Here is a 22,215-nt window from a genome sequence, read left to right as displayed (position 1 = left end):
TTCATTCAAAGACACTGGAAGTATAAACTATTACACTTCCCACTGTTGCATATGTATTTTATTTATTCCCACTTAGATGGGAATGTGATTTGTGAGCTTTAACTGTGTTTAATGTTAAATTAAACAGTTACATTGTGTGGGAGTATGTGCTTAAGTTTCCTTTCAGCATATTTTTGAGCATTCAGTACCTTTGAGGTTTTACTGAAGAATATTCTGGACTTGACATTGTATTTTTCGCTGTTTTGGATTGTTGCAAAAAAAAATGTACATTGATCAAGTAAAAGGATGTAACTCATCATTAGTAACTCATCAGTAACTCACCCCCGACCCAGAGTGGTAATTCCACCCTTTTCTGGCTGATGACTATGACCTCAGACTTGGAGGTGCTGATGAACCACATCATCTGCAAAAAGCAGATACGAGATTCTGAGAACAAAGTGGAAGCCTTTTGCCACTTGACTACTGCTATAAATTCTGTCCATAAAATTTATGATCAGAATCAGCCCTGATGGAGTCCAACACCCACCAGCAAACTTATTTGCCGGCTATGCAGACCAAGGTCTTGCAATAGAAGTATAAGGACTGATCGGCTCTTAGATGCCCCATACTCCCAGAGCAACTCCCACAGGACACTCTGTGGACACGGTCAAATGTGCTTTTGAGACTGAGATCACTACAATCACTCTAGATCTCTAATATTTATTCTATTCTTTATCATTGTATCATCATAAATACAAAAGATAATAAAAACTAAACTGAAACTAGCAAACCCACTCTGTCTGTGTGAGTGGGTTTGCTTCAGGCTTATCTTTTCCTGTGTTATGACAGATTTTTCTTACCATTGTGTAATTAACTGTTATTTCATATCTGCTACAGGTAGATTTTCTGAATGAGCCTTGCTTTCAAGCAAGGAAAGAGTTTTCATTGGTGGAGATTTGATAGACCAGTGTCCATAAAATTTTATGCTTTTTCCACATCAATGATGTCATCCTGGGCTATGGAACATATGTGTTTTCTATGTGCAGCCAAAAAGAAGAAGAAGAAGAAATAACTGTCTTATAGCAGCCGATTAAACAGAAAATACAAAAAGGTTTACACCGTAGTAATTCAAAATCTGGCACAACTAGGGGATTAAATATAAAATGAATGCCGGTATTGTAACCCACACGGGAACAAAAGTATAGATGCACGCCTATTAAATGTTTTGGTAGCCTACACCAGGGGTGTCCAACTCCAGGCCTCAAGAGCCGGTGTCCTGCAGGTTTCAGATGTGTCCTTGATCCAACACGGTAGATTTAAATGGCTAAATTACCTCCTCAACATGTCTTGAAGTTCTCCAGGGGCCTGGTAATGAACTAATCATTTGATTCTGGTGTGTTGACCCAGGGTGAGATCTAAAACCTGCAGGACACCAGCCCTTGAGGCCTGGAGTTGGACACCAATGGCCTACACTTTTGATAGTAATCAAAAAATTTGTGACCGAGTCAGTGCCAAGAAATTTCCAGCCAGAATGCCCGAAGCTCGTTAAAGGTGACCAAAAATGTCTGGTTAAGCTGCAGCTTACAACAAGACTTATGCAAAGGCCGTATTTTTGATCCTGCATTGATTAGAAAAAATCCAAAATAATTTCAAACTGGGGAACCCAAGTCTTGTTTTTTAAAGTTAACAAAAATGTGTGCTGTACAATCCTTCCAGTAGAATTCAAATTGTGACTGTAATACCTGTTAAATAGAGAATTAAGAGTAAAGGAGGAAGGATACATCATTCAAACAGCACAACACAAAATGCATTTATAAAGATTTTCTCTTACACGCGCGCTGATACTGCATTGTTTACACCAGCAAACCAAAAGAGTCGCTGGCTGCTGGCGGCAAAGCTCACACAGAAAACAACATGACCCACAACACGATAACCAATATGTGTGCAACAGGTTGTATAAAAATGTAAGCGCACGTGTCAGCTGACATTCTAGAAACTAAACGATCATCTACAATTATTCCAACTCACTTGTCTTCATGGTGGGACTGTTTAACCTTTAAGAAAACATCATATCATGTTAACTGTAAACACAGAGAAAAATTTGCAAAGTAGAAAGTAATTTACGCTGTCACAATAAAAAGTGTGGTTTAAAAAACCACAACGAAACCTCCACAGCGAAAACCCAGCAAAAAAAGCATTTCCTTCTGAATTATAATGGACTAAACTGCAGTAAAATACAGGAACTTTAAATGTGTACATGAGCTTATATTTGGGTATTTTTTTGAAAGAACTTTAAAAAGACACATGTTAGCACAAGGTTTTTAAGGTGTTGTTCCTCTTTGTGAATCTCAACATGCACTTAAAATGTAAGATACCTAAAAATAACTAATACAGTGTGTGACATTTAGAAGCACATGGGGATAAGTGTTTGAAGAGGATCAGGTATTTCACCGAAGACCTTCGTGCTCTTGCTGAATGTGGGCGCTACACGTGGGTTGCTTTGAGGTTATACGAAGGTTTTAGGTCAAAGGGGCTTATTTTATACCGAAGACCGATGCAACAAAGGAAAAGCTGTGCATTTGAACCACTGAAATAGGTCACGATCCACGGACTATAAATGCAATTGCTTACTATAAACTTTCCACCAAAACCATCTCATGTCTTGGTTACATATTTCTCATTTCTGGTTATTACACATAAACTACCACAAGTGGCAAGCGGCTCTAGCTTGATACAGAAGAGGAAGTCCACACAAGTGTATTAGGTGTTGACTGACAAAAGACAAAGACAGAAAAGTCAGTAAATCAGTGCATTTCTGCGTGAGTGAGCAAAGAGTCTGTATCCATCAGGTCAGGCGCCTACCCATTATAACAGCCAAGGCTGTCATGGTCCTCCCGTGCATCGCTGCCATTCTCTCTCTCCTTCTTTATCACTATGAGTGTGTGGATGTGTTTGTGCGTGCGTGCCTAACCATGCTTTGTCTTGCAAGGGTTTGATCCTTCCAGAATTCCCACCTTCCACTCGGGGACACCTGACACAATCAAGCTCACCTGTTTGTCATGTGCTGATCAACCTGCCACTACTTATACTGGGAGAGATCCTTTAGTCTGCGTCTGAGTGTTGAATTAACCATGTTATTGAAACCTGCTCCAGTCTGCAACTCTGTTCCTCTACGATTATTCACCTGTCCCTCTCTTCTGTGGAGAAGTTATCCTGCTGAGAGAAATCTGTGCGAGAGCGAGGGGTGGAGAAAAATTTGTTCCTCTTCACGTGCGATTGGAGCTCAGACCTCATTAATGGATTTTCCTCTACAAAGGACCTTGTAAATCGAGACTGTATGATTCGCGTTCATGAGCACTGCAAATAAACTCATTCAATTATGACAAAGTAACGTGATGGTTACACAAAGTAACACATTATTTGAGTTTGCTTTCATAGGTTATTAACATGGAGAGAAAACAGGGAGTTATGCATTCTGCAGCCCGGATTCCTGGTTATTGCATAGAAACTATCTCAGGTGTGTTTTTAAAAGACAGCAATTGACAGAATATTTACACAGTTACCTTCAAACACATGCTGGGGATGTAAGGTAAGTTTAATTTCATCGTCATAATATAATAAAACTTTTCTAATATATTAAAGCATCAACCAGTATTACCTTATTATTATGAGGTTACTACCACTTTAAATTTAGTATATAAAAATGTACATGCATAGTTATCACTATTTGATTCCTAGCAGTTATATATTCTTATTAATATATTACACTATATATTATAATATTTCTGATTTGCATTGCTTCACAGACATTATTACATCCAGTTTATGACCCCATATAACCCAATTAAATAAACTGCAATTTAATGTTATGCAGTTCAAACCATTATTGCTGTATTACTTAATTATTACATGAATGTTACTTTAATAATTAAGTGGTAGCTAATGACACCATGTCAACAGAAATACCGGTTCCTTCTTCAGCTCCCATGACTTCCTCCTGCTCATGTCACAGGACTCTCACCTGTCATTGTTTAACTATTAGCAGCACAGAACTTCCAAAGCTGGATGTTTTCACCACAGAAAACAACAGCACACAAGCAGATCGGGCACATGTGCTCGTTTTATTTCAACATTTATATGAAACTATAAAATCCTATCTTACATTTACAAAGAATATAAAATTAAAATATTACACAAGCTTTTAAAACTGAGCTGATATTGCTGTTGTTTAACAACATATTTGTCATTTGCAGCAGGTTCCACGAGACGGACGTCAGTGGAAGATAAAAGAGTGAAGTGTTTCTTTAGCTGGCATCCACCGTGTGCGTAAAAAGCTCAGATGGTCTTCTTTTTCCGCCCCTGTGAGCTGTGCTGGTGGATTTTCAGTGCTTTATTCCTAAAACGATGATAGACGGAGTTACTTCTCTTGCTGTTTATTAGAAAATCAGAACACTTGCTCTTTATTCTGCTTCAAAAAATCTCACCTTATATGATCGACAGCGTCAATCACCCACTTCAGAGCTGGATTGGCGCATGCTTTCCCCTTCTTTGTGTGGAAACTACATTAAAATAAAGCAATATGTAAATATTTTTACACCCACAGTAAACACTAATTTCGTCTCAAGTATTTTTTGATCTTTAAAGCAGTTTGTTAAAATAATTTTAAAGATGCTCACATGATGGCATTGATGGGACACATCTCTGTGTCAGTCTGGACTGAGTACCCCTTGATGATGGAGTCCTGTAACCTGCCTATCATGTACCTTCGACAGCAGTGACGATAAGCTGGGAAGAGTAAAATATAATATCTGTATCTGCCAGATCCCAGTAGTGGCAATGCTGATGTGTAAGCGTATGTGATTAAGGGAGAAAAGACAAAGAAACAAAAGAAACAAAGACAAGTACATACCAGCAAATGTGCTTGCAGGCAGACAAACAGTAAGTGCGATCACCACCACAGCTTTAATTGGCAGCATGTCTTCTGTGTTTGTGTTGGCAGCAGTGATGATGAAGCTATCTCACTGTATCTGGTGGCTCTTCAGGTTGAGTCAGTGAGGCTGTGCTGGTAATGTGCTGATCAAGCAGCTTCATAAATACTTCAGCTCAGCCCAGAGCAGAAGAAGCTACATCATGAAAAAATCCTGCCACTTTCCCCAGTGAAACAAAGAGGAACTGCTTGGATCATTGTTGGATCAAAACAATGGTAGCGTTTGCAATCATTGGTATGATTATAGAATGACAGCATTGTTCAAATTTTACAGTAAAGTTCAGAAAATCTCCTGTGTAACTGTTTTTAACTGTTTTTCTATTTCTGTGTTCTGTATATCATCATATTGGTGTGTTTGTACTGTACAGCACTGATGTTATTATGTTTGAGCAATTCAGTTTAAGTGAATAGTCCATTTTTTTCAAGGCTATTTCTACTCAACGTTCATCCTATGAAGCGTTCCTCATGTTCTAAAAGATCAAATCCAGAGTACTTGTTGGTCTGACCCGAGTCAAACTTAAGTTGGCATAAAAAAATCCTCTGTTTATGGCCTCTCTCGACATAAACAGATGTGTCCAAATTTTAATTATGGCTTCAAAACATGCCATGTTTCTGTGATAACAGGCCATCAGGAGACATAAAATGATAAAAAGAATGTGGGATTATAGATGTGAGCAGATTCTTCAGTGGAGAGAAAAGCAAAGCGGAGAAAATGAGAGATACCGATTTAATTGTACCGCTTCCTCTGACTGATAGGGGACTGCGGCAGGTGTTTTTAACGGGTCTTTTTGTTTTGATCTGTGATACTAACGACATTAACGGTGTCTGCTTTCGACTCAGTCTGCTCTTTTACTTGTTGGATGAATGTGTAAAACGCTTGACTATGGCATCATAAGACTTTAAAAAATACAGAAATAACAGAAATAACATTGTCTGCATATCAATAAGAGAGAGTTTGGGGTTTTGTTTGTTTGGGGATTTTTTGGCACTTTGTTTCCATTTTTTGAGACTGTGTGACTGTCAGTCCATGTATTTCTTATTATATCTATCATGATAAATAGAGAGCATAATAAAATATATCATCTGTAATATGCCCTTATCTCATATCTGCTACATGTAGATTGCTTTTTTCTGAGTGAACCTTGCTTCCAAGCAAGGAAAGTTTGTTTTTTTTATTTGGCGGAGACGTGATGGATGAATGCCCATCGAATTCTGTGCTTTTATATCGACTTAGACTATGGGAAATTTGTGTAAATTACTTTAAAAATGTCCATTTGTGGTGCCGTGTGGCCAAAAAAATGTGGATGCCTTGTTTAAACATTTAAATCACCGCATTTACAATAAGTTAGAATTCTGCATTCTCAGTTTGTGATAATGTAATTAGAATATGATGAGAAATACTTTCTTTATCACAAAAGTTGGGAAGCTACTGTGTTACAGCAGCTGATTAAATAGAAAAAATACAAAAAAGTGATGCAATCAAAGTGTGATGGAAAAAGGAGATTGAATAAATATATATACATATAGTCAAAGTTAAAATTATTTCTGGTGTACACAGCCTAACGATAAAAAATTAAACAGCACACAAGAACAAGTTGTTTTAGACTTGGAACAGGTACTCATTTTATTTGAATGATTAGATGAAACTACAAAACCATTAATAAAACAAATGACTCTTTTTATAAATTATTTTATAAACATATAAAAGCAAAAAATAAGATTTACAAAGACGATAAAGACATAATATGATACAAGCTCTTACAACTGAGCTGAGATATGCATTGCTGAACACCACATTCGCCATTTACAGCAGGCTCTTCAAGCTGGAGTTAACTGGATTTAAAAACAGTGATGCATTGCTGGTTGCTGGCTGCAGGCTGCAGAGCTCACATAGAAAACAGTCTGCTGTAGCTGGCATCCTTAAAAAGCTCAGACGATCCTCTATTTCTGCTACAGTGAGTTGTTCTGGTGGATCTTCTGCGCTTTATTCCTAAAATGATGATAGATGGAGTTACTTCTCTTGCTGTTTGTTTCAAATCAGAACATTTGTTCATTATTTTCTTTCTAAAAATCTCACCTTAAACGATCAACAGCGTCCATCACCCACTTCAGAGCTGGATTGGCGCATGCTTTCCCCTTCTTTGTGTGGAAACTGCATTAAAACAAAGCAATATGTAAATATTTATACACCCACGGTAATCATTGAAGCTGTCTTTAACCTTTAAAATGATTTTAGTGACGCTCACATGATGGCATCAATGGGACACATCTCCTTAATAGTCTGGACTGAGTACCCCTTAATTTCAAGATCTCGTAATCGGCCTGTCATATATCTTCGACAGCAGTAACGATAGCCTGTGAAAAAGGAAAGAAAATATATAATAATAAATAATAGTAATAAATAATTAAAATTAAAGATGAAAAACAGAAAGGCAGCAAGTACATACCGTCAGAACTGTTCGCAGTCAGACAAATAGTGAGTGCGATCACCATCGCCATGGCTTTGATTGTCACCATGTCTTTGTTTCAGTTGACAACAGTGATTCTGATGATAAAGTTGTCTCGCCTATCTTCAAGTGGAGTGAAAGGGGGTGCACTGTTGAGGAGCTTCATTTATACCTCAGCTCTGACCACATCAGTGGTGCTAGACTGTCACGAAAACCCCCCTAATTTTTTTTATTTATAGAACCCAAAATTCTGTCCAACCAAGAGTGGAAACGTTTAAATGGTAAAACCTTACATAAAACCACTACAAGGAAAAAAAACCCCCTTCTAATTAAAAAGTACTTTCTATAAAATAAGCGATCAATTAAACTTGTTACAACTTTGCTTGTATTTAGGGTAGGGCACAATAATTATGCATCATATTATATATTGTATTTATACAAAGAAATTTGTAAAGTACAAAATTATTAAAACTGTCACGTAAAAAAGAGTGTGGTTAAAAAGTATTGCTCGCTGAACTGAATTGAAATAAAAGCAAAATACAGAAGCTTTTTGAAAAAGCTCTTTATATTATTCAGTGCTCATTGTGTCATATGTTGGCCAAATATAAACTAGAAGTTGTAATTATAGGAAAACTGAAAAGAGACATATTAGGTCACACATGTTAGACATGTGACCAGTGTGACCTGCATCAACACACCCTGATAAGACAGAGCCAGCCGTGCAACATGGGACGTTTTATAAAGCGTCATTCCTCTTTGTGACTCTTGACATAAACTTAAAAGAGACATAAAAATAATTATATATATATATTTATAGATAGATATAAAGTATGTGACATTTAGATACAAGTGGAGATAAGAGTTTAAAGAGGATGAAAGCTTCACTGAAGACCTCCGTGCTCTGACTTCACGTGGGCCGCTACAAGTGGGTTGCTTTGAGGTTGGATGTTCTTTTCTAGGTCAGAGGAACTTATTTTATACCCAAGACCCATGCAACAACGGTAAAGCTTTGCATCTGGAGCACTGAAATAGGTCATGATGCACTTATTGTAAGTGTAATTGCTTATCATGAAGTTTCCAACAAAACCACATCACCGAGTTCCTGCAGTTCGCAATCTCATAGTCAAACATCATTGAAAACTATATATCTATCTTTCTAATGCTTTTACTTTACTTATAATATTCTCAATAATGATATCGTTAGATAAGATATATTCATCACCCCCCAAAAGAGGAGATTACTGCGTTACTTACAGAAGCCAAAACATTAAAAATAATATTATTAAAATTCAATAAAATAAATGTGATATCACAATAGAAAATGGATGGGGAAACTGAAATAAAAATCAATAAAACAAACTCATTTAAACAGAAAATACAGAAAAGTAAATATATTTTTGATTTTTCAAGACCATCTTAATTCAACAAAATTCGGTGAGAGAGTTTGCTGTCAGTGTAAATGTCCCTCCTGTTCCCCAGATGAAAGAGTCCCTCGAATAAGATAAGATGAGCTGAGATGAGACAACATAAGATAAGAAGAGATGAGACTGAGATGAGAAGAGATAACATAACATAACATTACATAAGATGAGATGAGATAAGATAAACTGTTTAATTAAACAGAAAATACAGAAATGTGACAGCCATACAGAATTATACAGAATGGGACTTTGCTTTATTATTAAACTGTACAGCTAGCACTGTATCTTGTTGAATCCATTCCATGACAAATTAACGCACTTCTGAATGCAAAAGTGGATCCAAACCGGTACTACAAAAGAGAACAGTGCGGTGTCTGTCACAGCAGGAGATGATCAAGTGTAACTAATGACATTGTTTGCTTTCTAACCATATTCGAGTAAGACATGGCAATACATCAACAGTAAAGACTTTGAAATTAGAAAACAAGCACTGAGAACTTTCAGTGAAGGTCAACAGCTAAGATGAAAACAGCTTGCGGTTATACTTACAGATAGAAGCCCATGTCTTGTGCACATGGGCTTCTGATGTTATCCGTCTAGCAGTAACATCAACAGGATGTTTAGTACATCATGCTCCATCTTCTCGATTAGATTTAACTTATTTACAGTGATGACCTAGCTGGATATTGTACAGTAGACTAGCAAAATTACTTTAGAAATATTATGACAGAACATCTTCTAAAATTTGCAGCATTATTATTATTTTTTTTTTTGGGGGGGGGGGGGGGGGGGTTGTATTGCATTGTTACATTACAAAGCCAACCGAATCACATCCTCTGCAAAAAAAAAAAAATTGAGATCAGGAATGATCTTCGGCCTCTTCAACAGTTGCATAGGGAGTGAATGGTTTGTAGCAAAGGGCCACACACCACATACCACCGAAGCACACACAAACCGAACCACATGTAGTCTGGTTGGGCAAAACTCCCACGCACCTTCAAATATCTTTGGTAGGATAAAGAGTTGGTCCACTGTTGCACGACCAGGACGAAACCTGCATTGTTCCTCCTGTATCTGAAGTTCAACCACAGAGTCACTTTCTTTTTCAGTACCCTGGCATAGACCTTCCCAGGGAAACCGTGGAGTGTGACCCCTCTGTATTTTGAGCATACCTTCTAGTCCCCCTTCTTAAAGATGAGAACCAATCCAGTCTGCCAATCCAGAGGCACCGCCCCAGATCTCTATGCGATGTTGCAGAGGTGTATCAACTAACGGCCCTACAGTATCCAGAGCCTTCAGGAACTCAAGGCAAACCATGTCCACCCCAAGGGTCCTGCTACCAAAGAGATGTCTAACTGCCTCAGTGACCTCGCCAAACTCCAAGAAAATGGGGATGGAGGAGGGGACTTTTGTACCATGCAGTAGTGGAGTACAACATACAGTTCTGGCTACGTGATTAAATGTTTTAACACAAGTTGAATAACAAACATACAGGGCTGGACTGGGACAAAAAATCGACCCGGGCATTTTGACTAGAGACCGGCCCACCAGGTATTATAGGAAAAACCATAAAGCCTTTGAATGAAAACAAACGCTGTTGTCACAGTGATGTACAGTGTCTTGTTGGTATATATGCATCAGTCTAATAAACTTAAACCTACACCATCCTCCCTATTCTGGTATTCTAAACAGTACCCGAAAGTAGACTGCTTGGTGTTAACCTCCTGAACTGTCTACAACACATGGTGAAAACCTGAAATTAAGACAGAGAAGACTAGAGGTGAGACATGATCATTACTGATTACTGATGACAGATTTAGATATATTTTCATAAACCATTCATTTGCCACATCAATAAACAGCATGGCAGGGCAAAATATTTTTTCTAACATGGCAACCTTTAAAAAGTGAGAGGAGATAAAAAGACAGGTGAGAAAGAATAAAACTTAATTGACTTTTTGATGGCATTTTACACACAGTACTGATACAGTATCTAGAAAATGTGGGAAAATACTGGCATCATATACAGTACTTAGCTACTTCTGAAGAAATTATGATGGGACCCTAAAAAAAATGCTATGTACAATAATGGATTTCTATACATTTTACATCAGATGAAAACGTTTGTTGTAAGATTCAGATAATTATTTGGTAAAAGCGAGACATTTTAAATGAGAAAAAGAAAGAAAAGTATTTCCTTGTGCACACCTCTCCCTGTTAATGCCCTACCTGGGCCCCAGGCAAAACTTTGCTAGATCCACCCCTGTACAGTTACCAGTTGTCAGCTACATAAAAAGATGATACAGCCATCATTGGATGCGTATCAGACGGGAATGATCAGGAATACAGGGGGGTCATCAGTGACTTTGTTGGCTGGTGTGAGACCAATGTACTCCAAATCAACGCCAGCATGACAAAGGAGATGATCATAGACTTCAGGAGGAAGTCACCCCCTACAACACCGGTGAACATCCAAGGGAAAGACATTGAGATAGTGGACTCTTATAAGTACCTGGGTGTTCACCTCAACAATAAACTGGACTGGACTACAAATACAGACGTCCTGTATAAGAAGGGCCAGAGTCGACTCCACCTGCTGAGGAGACTGAGGTCCTTCGGAGTCTGCAGGACTCTGTTAGGGACATTCTATGACACTGTGGTAGCATCTGCCCTTTTCTATGCAGTGGCCTGCTGGGGGAGTGGATGCACGGACAGGGACAGGAACAGGATTGACAAACTGGTGCGGAGGTCTAGCTCCGTGCTGGGATGTCCCCTGGAGTCTGTGGAGGTGGTTGGTGAGGGGAAGATGTTAGTAAAGCTGACATCCATCATGAACAACCCACATCACCCACTGCATGAGTATGTGAGGAGGAGCGCTTTCGCAGATCATTCATCCCAACAGCAGTTAGACTCTATAACTCCTCAATCACGATGTCATAAGTCACAGGACACTGTGAACATCCACGGTCACCACTTCATGCATAATGGACCTTCCATGTGTATGGACATGTGCAGGTATATATGTATGTATATGTATACATATGTATATTTAGTGTGTACATATGTGTGTGTACATGTCTACAAATAGGGATAGTAGTGGTACAATAGCTACATCAAGCTATATAGTTTATGTCTTCCATATTTCCAACCATATCCATAATCACATACTGTGTGTGCTACCATTGTATATAGTGTATTATCTCACTTTTTTTCATCGATTGTACTTATTTGTATTTTTGTATTTCCTTCTGATATCTGTACCTGAGCTGAGGTGACTCAAAAATTTCCCCGTTGTGGGATCAATAAAGTCTTATCTTATCTTAGAAAAGGATCCTGGTGTTATTTGTCTCTCAGAAACAGTTCATAACTTCCCTTCAACTCATTCATGTCACCTAAAAGGTAAACCTGTTTCTCCATCACCTGTTCAGCTCTGATGATTCAGTAAGGACATCTCCTGGTTTCACCTTCATGTTTCCCTCTCACCAGATAACCAAACCGATATCACTAGAAATTAATATTAAATAAATTCTAACAACAGCTGATCAAGCTTAAACGTGCTGCTGTTGTTTAGCGTCTGCCGGTTTCCTCTTTCTGGCGCAAAGTGGGCGATAAACAAACAAGAGAGAAAAGCCGATCAGCTGATCATTGATCAGGTTCATGATTGAAGTAGAAACAGGAGAGAGAGGGGGGAGAATGAGAGAAGAAGATGCAGCTGTGCAGCAAAGACACAGAATAAATCCAGCTTTGTGTCTTTTTCATTGTAGCTGAAGTCCGGGACAAATTGTGCTCCTTTTCAGCTCAACACCAAACGCATAATATTTTCTCTGAATACGAGAGGATTCCGTTTTTTACGGGACGTTTGATAACTCTAATAACTAACCTTTATAAATAAAATAAGATAAAACAAGTTCAACATCATTAACATCACAGCACCCGCCCAGCTGTATATAAACTCCGCCATGCTAGCTAGTAGGCAGTACTACTTATTGTAACTGACTGTAAAAAGTCAGCATAACGAAAATAAACTCCACCTAAACTTGGTTTATATCTGAGCCAGATAGACTGCAGGTCATAACTTCTTACCTGAAGATCAGTTCACCGCCTCGGGTCTCTGCTCCTCCTGCCTTTCCCTCATCCACCTGCCAGTGTGTTGCACCTGCTGACCTCCACCACTTGCTAATGTTACTGAATCTGTGGAAGCTCCGCGATGCCACCACCAAACAACTGAGTTATTTTTACACATCTCCCAGCATCTGGCCAATCCACCACCTTTCATTGTTTATACCGTTACGGGAAAAAAACGAAAAACAAAACAAAACAAACCATTGGCCCATAAAAATGAAAAATCACCAGTCCAGCTATGCAAACATATGCTAATTATTATTACATAGCAACTTTTAAAAGATGTTACATGTTCATATTATTTTTGCATAATGTACACAGAGGAGGGGGTTTCGGTGGTTGAAAAAAAGACGAGTCACATTTCCCGTTTGACTCAGACAGGGTTTTCCACCTCCCTGACCTCTCGTGGGACATTTCCATCTCACACAGTATTTAAACTTCTCTGCCACAGCCGGTTACAATCATTTCATCACTGACTCCCTGGGAATCCTGATCAGAAAACTGATTCACTGCTGATTTACTGAGGATGGCAAAGTTCGCCGTGCGTGTCTCCGTACTGCTGGTGTTGCTGCTGGTGGCACTGGATGAAAGCAGTGAGTATGGCTTCAGCGATTATTCACTGAGACGTTATTATAATGTTTTTTGTCATATTGTCATGTAAAATGCTGTTTTCACTGAAATGTCTCATTCTTTCCTTCAAAGGTTCCAATAAATATTGCTGCACACGGTACCAGCAAAACCCTGTCTCAGTAAAAAGGCTGAAAAGCTACACAGTCCAAGATGACAACTGCAAACTCAAGGCAATAATGTAAGTGGGGAAAATATCGTAACTGCATCTAAAACACATAATCCACACTGACTGCCAGCTCTGCTGTGATACTAATGTCTGAACTTTTTTTAAACATCAGTTTCAAGACTGTGAAAAACAGACATATCTGTGCCAATCCTGAAGACGAGTGGGTGAAAATTGCTATTCAGTTACTGCCACGGTAAGATCAATTCCTTACCCTATCAGTAGCTATCAAACACAAGAAGAAGAAAAAAAAAACCTGTTTCAAGATTATTCTTGTGTTTCTGATTTCTAATCCTTTCCTCTTTTTTTTTCTTTTTAAACAGAAAACACTGAGGACAACATTCACGGAGCTCACTTGAGTGCATCAGTTTACAGACTAGTTCTGTAAAAGTTAAATAGTATTGTATTTTATATTTTATGTTGTTTTTTATATTGTTTATACTTCATTTGTATAACATGATTCAAAGCTAATAAATACAGTATATTTTTTTTAAAAAATATATCAATAATTGCATCCGTTGCTTTTTATTGACCTCATGAAAAAACATCACTATTCTGCATCACTATTTAGCAGTAAAGCTGACTGACACAGCATGAGTACGCGTTTACAGAAAAGAAAAGAAATCCATTTTACAAACAGAAGGGAGTATCAGAAAACAGTAAAAGGTTAAAAGTGAGAAACTAACTTTTTTAAAAAGCACTTGAGTACAGTAATGGAGTAAACATAAACAAGAATTTCAATTTATGAGATAGAAGTAAGACAGAGACTTAAAAGAATAAAAATGTGGAAGTAGGACGATACTAAAAGCAACAATAGATATAAATACAGCAAAAACTAATTACAAGAGACACAATAAAGATGCATAATACAACCAAAGTGTAAAGTACAAAAGGACCGCATTTCAAACAAATGTTAAAGAAAGCCAAAGGTTTGGTCACAAAGGGGTGCAGGATGACTAGTATAGACAAAAATGATGCCAGATGTCCTCATGAACTGTGTATGAAGGTAAAACAAAAATGTAAAATGACTAATGAGTGACGTGAGACAGACAGACAACCACAAGTAGGTGTCTTTCTCCTTCCTAGGAGTGTGGCACGTCCTGCATGCCCACAGCCAGGCACTCAAACTAAAAAAAGAAATGAAGAAATTTATTACAGCACCCACACAGTCCACACACTGCAGATCCCCATCAGATTAAAAAAAAAGGCAAATTCATAACCTACAGATTTCTACAAAATCATCAATTTACACAGAGAAGGTGGTATTCTGCATTTACTACTTCTACATTTACAGTGAGGGAAATAATTATTTGAGCTCCTGCTGATTTTATAAGTTTGAGCACTTACAGAAAACGAACAGTGTAATTTTAATGGTAGTTTCAGTTTAACAGAGTGCGACAGAATATCAACCAAAAATCGAAAAACAACCAAACAAATAAAAGTTATAAAAATATTTGTACGCTGCTGAGTCAAAGAAGTATTTGATCCCTAAGCAAAACACGATTTAGTATTTGGTGGAGAAACCCTTGTTGGCAAGACGTTTCTCTCGTAGTCAGTCACCAGGTTTGCACACATCTCAGGAGGGATTTTGGCTCACTCCTCCTTACATAAACCCTTTAGATTTCTTGGTTGTCTCACAAAACTTCAGCACCCTGCACAGATTTTCTGCAGGACTGAGATCTGGAGAGTTGCCATCCCAGTCCATGACCTCCATGTGCTTTTTTCCTTTGTTTTCTTGGTGGTATGTTTGGGTTGCTGTCATGCTGGAATGACCCATCTTCAGTGTTGTGGCTGAGGAAAGGAGGTTTGAGACTGACTGAATGTCACATAGCACACAGCCAGTCACTGGGAGCCACAATTCTGGCCGCTTTGCAGAGAATAAACTATTATTTACATTATTTCCCTCAATGACAGCAAAAAATAATTATATAATTTTTTCTGTAATCACTTGGTAAAACCTTTACCTAATTCATAATGTATTATGGTAAATCTCAACAAAAACATTCTACACTTTTAGAGTTTTTCCCCCGCTTTAAGCTGGATGTATCCATGGAATCTGAAACACGGTGTTCCTGCAGTTCAGAGATTCCAGCAGTGGGCGGCAGTGGCCGCAGCACAGGAAGGATTCACTGCATCACCGGAAGACCCCGTGTCTGTTTTATTTTCACCATCACGCTATGTCTGCTGTCGATATAACTTTTACTCATCGCTAAATATGTCACACTGAGAGAAAACCGCTGTGGTTATGGATTTGAAACCACGATAAGATGAAGCGATATGGAGATGCTAGCGTACCTGCTGTGTGTGTCTGTGCTGTGCAAGCTAGCTCGAGCTAACGATGCTATTATACACAATGACAGCTACGTGGCGAAATGAGCTTAAAAGAGGAGCAAGGTAAGATAAATACACACATGCTGTTTCTGACATTATGTTTCCAACATCTCTTTGTATATTCATGTTAGTATGTCATTGGTATTGAGTGAGTGAAAGCTAAAACGTGAAGGTGAATATGCCGTAAAAGTCAGTGATGCTCTGTAACGGCAGCTTCCTCTCAGATCCGTGCAGACTTCACGAATGCATAATGTAGTTAAGGTGTAATGCAAGTGTTATATGTAGGTACATGCAGTGAAGGTGGCCTTTGGTCCAGCAGGTTTCCAGGCTGAAAGCAGCAGGAGCCATGAAAGAAGAGGGCAGGGACGAGTGCGGAGGTCCAGCTCTGTATGAGGACCCGGACTTCCGCTGTGTGGACGCCTCCCTGTTCTCTGGCAGCTCCACGCCTCTGGCCAGACTGCAGGGAGACATCACCTGGCTACGGCCCCAAGTAAGCCTGTCTAGTGGAAATGCCCAGAAAATTCCTTATTGGTTATCTTTCCATTGATCGGGTGTTGTTATTGATAAGATCCTGCCACATAGGGCTTGACATTTGTGGCCTATTAGCTTGTGCCGCCTCACAAGATGAGGGGATTTCCTTTTTCTGGTGGTTGACCTGATTATGAAGGACTCTCAAAGTTACTGCTCTGTATCTCACAAAAATAAATATGTGCAATTAAATTAACCTGCTCTGCTGTTTCCAGCCATATCACTGTCTCAGTCCCAATTATTATTTCCATTTCACATGTCAAGGAGATCTGCCCGTCACCAGCTCTCTTCCCAAGCAGCATCAGCCTGGGGCATGCAAAGCAAGGCCTGTTAGGAGACTGCTGGTTCCTCTGTGCGTGCACCTTCCTGCTCAAGAACAAACAGCTTTTAAACAAGGTAACACAGGCTGGTTGTCTCATCAGTTTGATTTTGTGAGCCCCAGCACTGGTTTTGTTCTAAATGTGGAGAATGTTCATCGTGTGTTTCCTGTTGTCACTCGCATTGTCGTTGGATCCTGTGTAGGTTCTGCCTGAAGATCAGCCACAGTGGGGTGACAGCAGGTACAGAGGCTGCTTTCATTTTTGCTTTTGGCAGCAGGGACACTGGACAGAGGTGACCATTGACGACCGCCTGCCCTGCATTAATTCATCTCTTTGCTTCTCACGCTGCCACTCCCCCACTGCCTTTTGGGTTGCCCTGTTGGAGAAGGCCTATGCCAAGTCAGTTGATTCCTTGAGATTAACATGTATTTTTCAAACAAGACCTAATCATGAGGAAAAGTTTGAAACCCCCCTTTCCTTTCCCTTTCATCTTCTGCAGGCTTCGTGGTTCATACGAGCGACTGTGGGCAGGTCAGGTGTCCGAGGCCCTGGTGGACTTGACAGGTGGTCTAGCTGAGCGATGGAGCCTGGGTGACTTTGGCTCGGAGGAGGAGCAGCAAACAGCACAGGACAGTGACCAAGTCAGAAAGAGAAGGCTGGACCTGAACCTTCTGGACCCTGTGAAGGATGACTGTGCGCTCAGCTTCTCCACTCACAGCACGCCCGGAGGTCAGAAAAGTGTCTGCTCACAGATAATACAGTGAGTGATGCTGTGCCACATCACTTGCTGGCCTTCTCTATTTCAGGACTCACTGAGCTGGATCAGTACCACGCTCTGACTGTCATGGAGTGGCTGGATGTGAAGAAGGTGTCAGGGGGTGAAGTACGGCTGCTAAGGATCAGAAATCCTTGGGGAAGACGCTACTGGGGAGGAGCCTGGGTATGGAGGTGTGTGTCAGACTTGTCTATTGTGGAGTATATCTGACACCCAGATGTGTGGAGTTGAAAGTTGTTAAACCAGATGCTTCAAATTACAGATTACAAATGTTCTTAAGATTAAAGCTTTTTGAGTGCTCAGAAAAGTACTATACAAGAACCAGTCCATTTACCTTTTATTTACCTAATATTCTCAATAGCAGTACCTTGGCCTCCAGTAACACTGTGATGAATCTCATGGTCATTTTTGATCAGGAAATGTCCTGTAGTGTCCATATTAAACAAATGAAGGAGCACTATCTTGAATTTGTGTGATATGTCTAGTTCACACATTCAGTACTTCTAGGCTGGACTACTGTAATTCATTATTGTCAGATTGTTCCAAAAACTGTGTATTTGGACATTGATTTAAATTTTTAAAGTTAAATCATTCACAAAAAAGAAAGCAAAACAAGACAGCTGATCTGTTAGCTACTAGTTGATGCCATCACTCTACAGATCCACAGCCACACAGGAGCATATTCACATAGTTAGGTTCTGGTGACAGCTCTTAAAGGTAGAGTTCTGCTGATATTTGGTGATTTAAAAGTCAGATATTCCAATATATAAACCAATGTTGTTGTTTTTTTCGTGTTTAGTTATTTCTTTACTCATTTATGTCCGACTCTGCTTGGATCAGCTGCTTTATTGTGTTTGGAGTGTTCCCAACAGGGAAGTTGCAGAGGACAAACTGTGCAACATCAACACAGCAGCGCATCTTCTATATCTTTTAGTTTTGGTTGATAGATTGGCAACTAGCTCATATCAACCTGTCAATAAATAAATTGGCCGGGCTCTACTCAAAGGTTACTCAATTTATAAAGTGATTCATTAGATTTGACAGCACTGGCTTTAAGATTTCAGACTTTAGTCGCAGCCATTAGGTGTAACTGATGTCTGTCTGAAGTTGTGATTTTATCTCACTAAAGTCACAGTTATTATACGGAATTTGGAGTGCATTTCTGGAATTCACACCTACATCAACAAATTTGTAAATGTGGGAAAATCCAGATGTTTCTTTGCCTCTCTCTCTGCAGAGGTGCAGGTTGGGATTCTGTTGCCCCTGATTGTGCTTCGGAGCTACAAGCCAGGGTGGCAGAGGGTGAATTCTGGTTGGACGAGGCTGAATTTATGTCCCAGTTTGATGACGTCACAGTGGGCTATCCCATCAGTGAGGAAGGACACTTGAAGAGCATTTATACTGGTGTTGCCTTATTTTGTTAAAGAGGTTTTTGTTGTTTCAGATGTTACTTTCTTGGTGCCCTTGTTTTAACCTGATGCCTCTCTGCTCCGGCAGGAAACCTGCTGACACACAGTCATCAGCTGGCTGGTCGCTGGGTAAAAGGGCACTCTGCTGGCGGTAGCCGAAACTGTGGCAGCTACGGCAGCAACCCCAAGTTTTGGCTTAAAGTGTGCGAAAGAGGAGAGGTGGTGGTGTCTCTGTTGCAGTGCCGGAAATGGAGAAACACAGAGAAATATGCACAAACCCCAGTCGAGGACAGCAACAATACAAAGCACCAGCATTACCAGGCCATCGCGCTGCACTTGTGGAAGGTTTGTTCTCTCATTTAGTGTTGACATGCACTCGTGTGGCTTTCCATCGCTTTACTGAAAGTATGTTTGCACTAGGTGGAAAAGAAGCGTTTCAATCTGAGCCGGATGTTGAACAGACCTCCTCGCGCTTCTACTCACTGCCATACCTACGAGAGAGAGGTGGTTCTCCACGGGCAGCTGGAGCCCGGATTCTACCTTCTCATCCCCAGCACCTACCAGCCAGGAGCCGAGGCCCGCTTTCTCATCAGGGTCTTTTCCTTCTCTTCCATCTCCCTCAGGTAAAATTATTAAGTTTTTCACGAAGTTATTTAATGTTTCTGATTTTATTTGCGCCATTAAAACAATTAATCTCATCCTCAGTGCCATGAAAAGCCCAGCACCCCCACTGCCTTTAACAGCAGACAGTGAGTGGGAGACCAGCTACTTCCACGGCTCGTGGGTTGAGGGAAAGACAGCCGGAGGAAGCAGGAACTTCCTGTCTCACTGGCAGAACCCCGTCTTCCCTTTTACAGTTTCTGATGATCCAGCAGTGACATCAGGAGTTAACGTCAGGGTTACCCTGCACCAGAGCCGGCCTGATACGGATCTGCACCCTATTGGCTTCCACATTTATAAGGTCAGTAAAATACAAAGTCAGAGCATTAGTGTTAGCTTAGATTATGTGACATCCGTCCTTCTGCAGTTCAGTCTATACACTAGGATAGAGTTCACATCGCCTCTGAATAGCTTAACATTATTTTGCTTCTCTTTATCCGGTACTGCTTTAAGTCGAAATATCTGCTTTTAACAACATAACTAGGTAGTAGAAGGACAATCTGAGCAGATGATATCCAGGGATGAGGATCCTGTGGCCAGCTGTGTCCCTCACTGTTACACGCAGGACGTCAGTCTGGCCTGTTCACTTCCTCCGGGGGCTTACTCCATAGTGCCGTCCACTTATCAGCCCGACTGCTCTGCAGGCTTCACTCTGAGCCTCGCTCGCAGAATACAAAGGTTAGCTCTGTCATCAAGCAGACGTTTTTTTTAATAGGTAGCAAGTTCTTGTCGCTAATGATGGTGGATCTGTGTGTGTCTTTCAGGAAAGTAGTGAAAAGCCAGGAAAGGCTCGGGAAAGCCGTTCAGGAGGTTAGTGAATTTGAATTATGCATTGTATTATGTAACACGAGGAATTCATTAGGTGGAACCAAAGGATTTAGTGTCTGGGTGAATGTGCAATATTGTCCCAATCCTCTCCATCCTTTTCTGTGTTATGAACTTGAATAATGGCCAGAAATGTAGTTACCGACGAACATTATGACATCACGGCGATGTTGACCTTTGACTATTTTAATTGTTTGATGTCATTACTTCTCCATTTTTTCCTATTAGACTTTTGTGATAATTTTCTTAGAATTGACATGAATTCTTGCAATGTAAGCTTTTTGTAAAATAAGGGTGACCTTTAACCACCAAATTCTAATCATTTGTCCCGATGTTCAGGTAAGTGTTTGTGCCAATTATGAAGGCCTGACAACTCGCACTGGAACACACGCTAGTACAATTACGACTTGTTAGCATGCCGCATATTTGCGTGACTTAATGCGTAGTTAACTGTTTAATGATTGTGGTCAGAAGATGGCAGCACTCAATAATCCCTCTGTCTTGTCTGCCTCTGTCTGGACGGCAGGTTTCTCACGTCTCTGTGATGCAGAGCTAGATCTCTGGGACCGTTGCTGCTCCACTAACATCGACTTACCTCCATTTGCCTCTTGGCCCGTGATGAAAGAACCAGCCAGGCCACAGATATCGCGTGTGTGTTTGTGTGAGCATACATGTACACGCTCCCTGTGGATGAGAAGGCAAGCAGGCTTAGTGGGAATCCCAAAAAAAAGCCTTTATCCTGAACCGCCAAGGCTCTGGGTTGATGGGCAGCTACATGCTTGTCGGCGATTAGGACATCAGAGGTTGTCGGTGGGCTGGGCTGCTAATGAAGTATGACGGGACTGGCTGGTGTAAACAAACAGCCGCCACTGAAGAAGGCCGCCGCTGCTCTTGCTCATTCACTCACTGGTGCGCCTGCCGGCCCAGAACAAAGGGCCCTCTCATGAAGGTCCTCGTGGAGGCACAGGGGGCGAGGGGATGGTCTGCAGAAGCAGCGCCAACCGAACCACACCACACCGTGATATACCACCCCGGAGCTTTCCTGCTGTCCCTCACCCCCAAACACTCTGCTTTTTATCTGGCTTTAATTGTTTGTTTCCAATACACAAACACAGGGGTTTTCATGGTCTTGTAGCCACTAAGCTTCCATAATAATGCCTGAACCGATTTGGACCAAAAGAAGTCCCAACTCCATCCTCACCCTCCAGCTCCCTTTGTTTTTGATTTTTTTTGCCTCCCCCGCCCCTCTTCAAAACTTGGTCCACAGCTCTGCTTGGACCTGAGCACAGCTACTGTTTGAAGGTGCCGCGAGAACAGATTACAAGCAGAGGAATGGAAAGCGATGAAACGAGGGTTGCAGCGTATCAGAGGAATTCAATTGCTGTGATTAAGCCACCCGTGTTGTTCTGAGGCTGTTCTTGTGTGACAGTGTGTGTCGGCCTGCACATACATCTGCGCTGAAGACACAGGGTTTCTGTTTATTCAACAGAGTCATCAGACTCTGAAAAACTACAATTAACAGATCACAGTGGTACTAATGTGCATTTATTATATCTTAAAGTTCTGAAATGTGGAGAATAAAATAAAATTATTGGGACTTTTGCTTCATGTATGCATA

The 22,215-nt window shown here is 40.4% G+C and overlaps 3 protein-coding genes across 4 annotated transcripts; 2 read left to right on the top strand and 1 right to left on the bottom strand.

Moving 5' to 3' along the window:
- Positions 1-6,579: 6,579 nt before the first annotated feature.
- Positions 6,580-7,767, bottom strand: ccl20a.3 (chemokine (C-C motif) ligand 20a, duplicate 3). Its single transcript, XM_004542561.3, has 4 exons — positions 7,414-7,767; positions 7,213-7,321; positions 7,044-7,118; positions 6,580-6,956 (listed from the first exon to the last, which is right to left on the bottom strand). The coding sequence occupies exons 1-4, from the start codon at positions 7,481-7,483 to the stop codon at positions 6,917-6,919; spliced, it is 294 nt and encodes a 97-aa protein (XP_004542618.1). The 5' UTR covers positions 7,484-7,767; the 3' UTR covers positions 6,580-6,916.
- A 5,636-nt stretch (positions 7,768-13,403) lies between these two features.
- On the top strand, positions 13,404-14,232 carry ccl20a.4 (chemokine (C-C motif) ligand 20a, duplicate 4). Its single transcript, XM_004542562.3, has 4 exons — positions 13,404-13,549; positions 13,659-13,764; positions 13,865-13,945; positions 14,073-14,232. Exons 1-4 carry the CDS (start codon positions 13,483-13,485, stop codon positions 14,080-14,082), a joined length of 264 nt encoding a protein of 87 aa, XP_004542619.1. The 5' UTR covers positions 13,404-13,482; the 3' UTR covers positions 14,083-14,232.
- A 1,604-nt stretch (positions 14,233-15,836) lies between these two features.
- Positions 15,837-22,205, top strand: capn10 (calpain 10). 2 transcript variants are annotated; one of them, XM_004542564.4, is made up of 13 exons: positions 15,837-16,143; positions 16,397-16,570; positions 16,873-17,004; positions 17,131-17,327; positions 17,428-17,657; positions 17,735-17,876; positions 18,941-19,107; positions 19,201-19,457; positions 19,533-19,735; positions 19,818-20,073; positions 20,257-20,450; positions 20,537-20,582; positions 21,124-22,205. In XM_004542564.4, exons 2-13 carry the CDS (start codon positions 16,427-16,429, stop codon positions 21,151-21,153), a joined length of 1,998 nt encoding a protein of 665 aa, XP_004542621.3. In that variant the 5' UTR covers positions 15,837-16,143; positions 16,397-16,426; the 3' UTR covers positions 21,154-22,205. The 2 variants fall into 2 exon arrangements, with proteins under 2 accessions (XP_004542621.3, XP_004542620.3); XM_004542563.4 differs by having other exon boundaries at positions 15,838-16,143; positions 16,400-16,570.
- Positions 22,206-22,215: the final 10 nt, after the last annotated feature.

Source organism: Maylandia zebra, linkage group LG18, assembly GCF_041146795.1.
Source record: "Maylandia zebra isolate NMK-2024a linkage group LG18, Mzebra_GT3a, whole genome shotgun sequence".
In the NCBI taxonomy this organism is placed as follows: Eukaryota; Metazoa; Chordata; class Actinopteri; order Cichliformes; family Cichlidae; genus Maylandia; species Maylandia zebra.
Note: the sequence above shows the minus strand (reverse complement) of the source record. Positions and strands in the feature narration are given on the sequence as shown.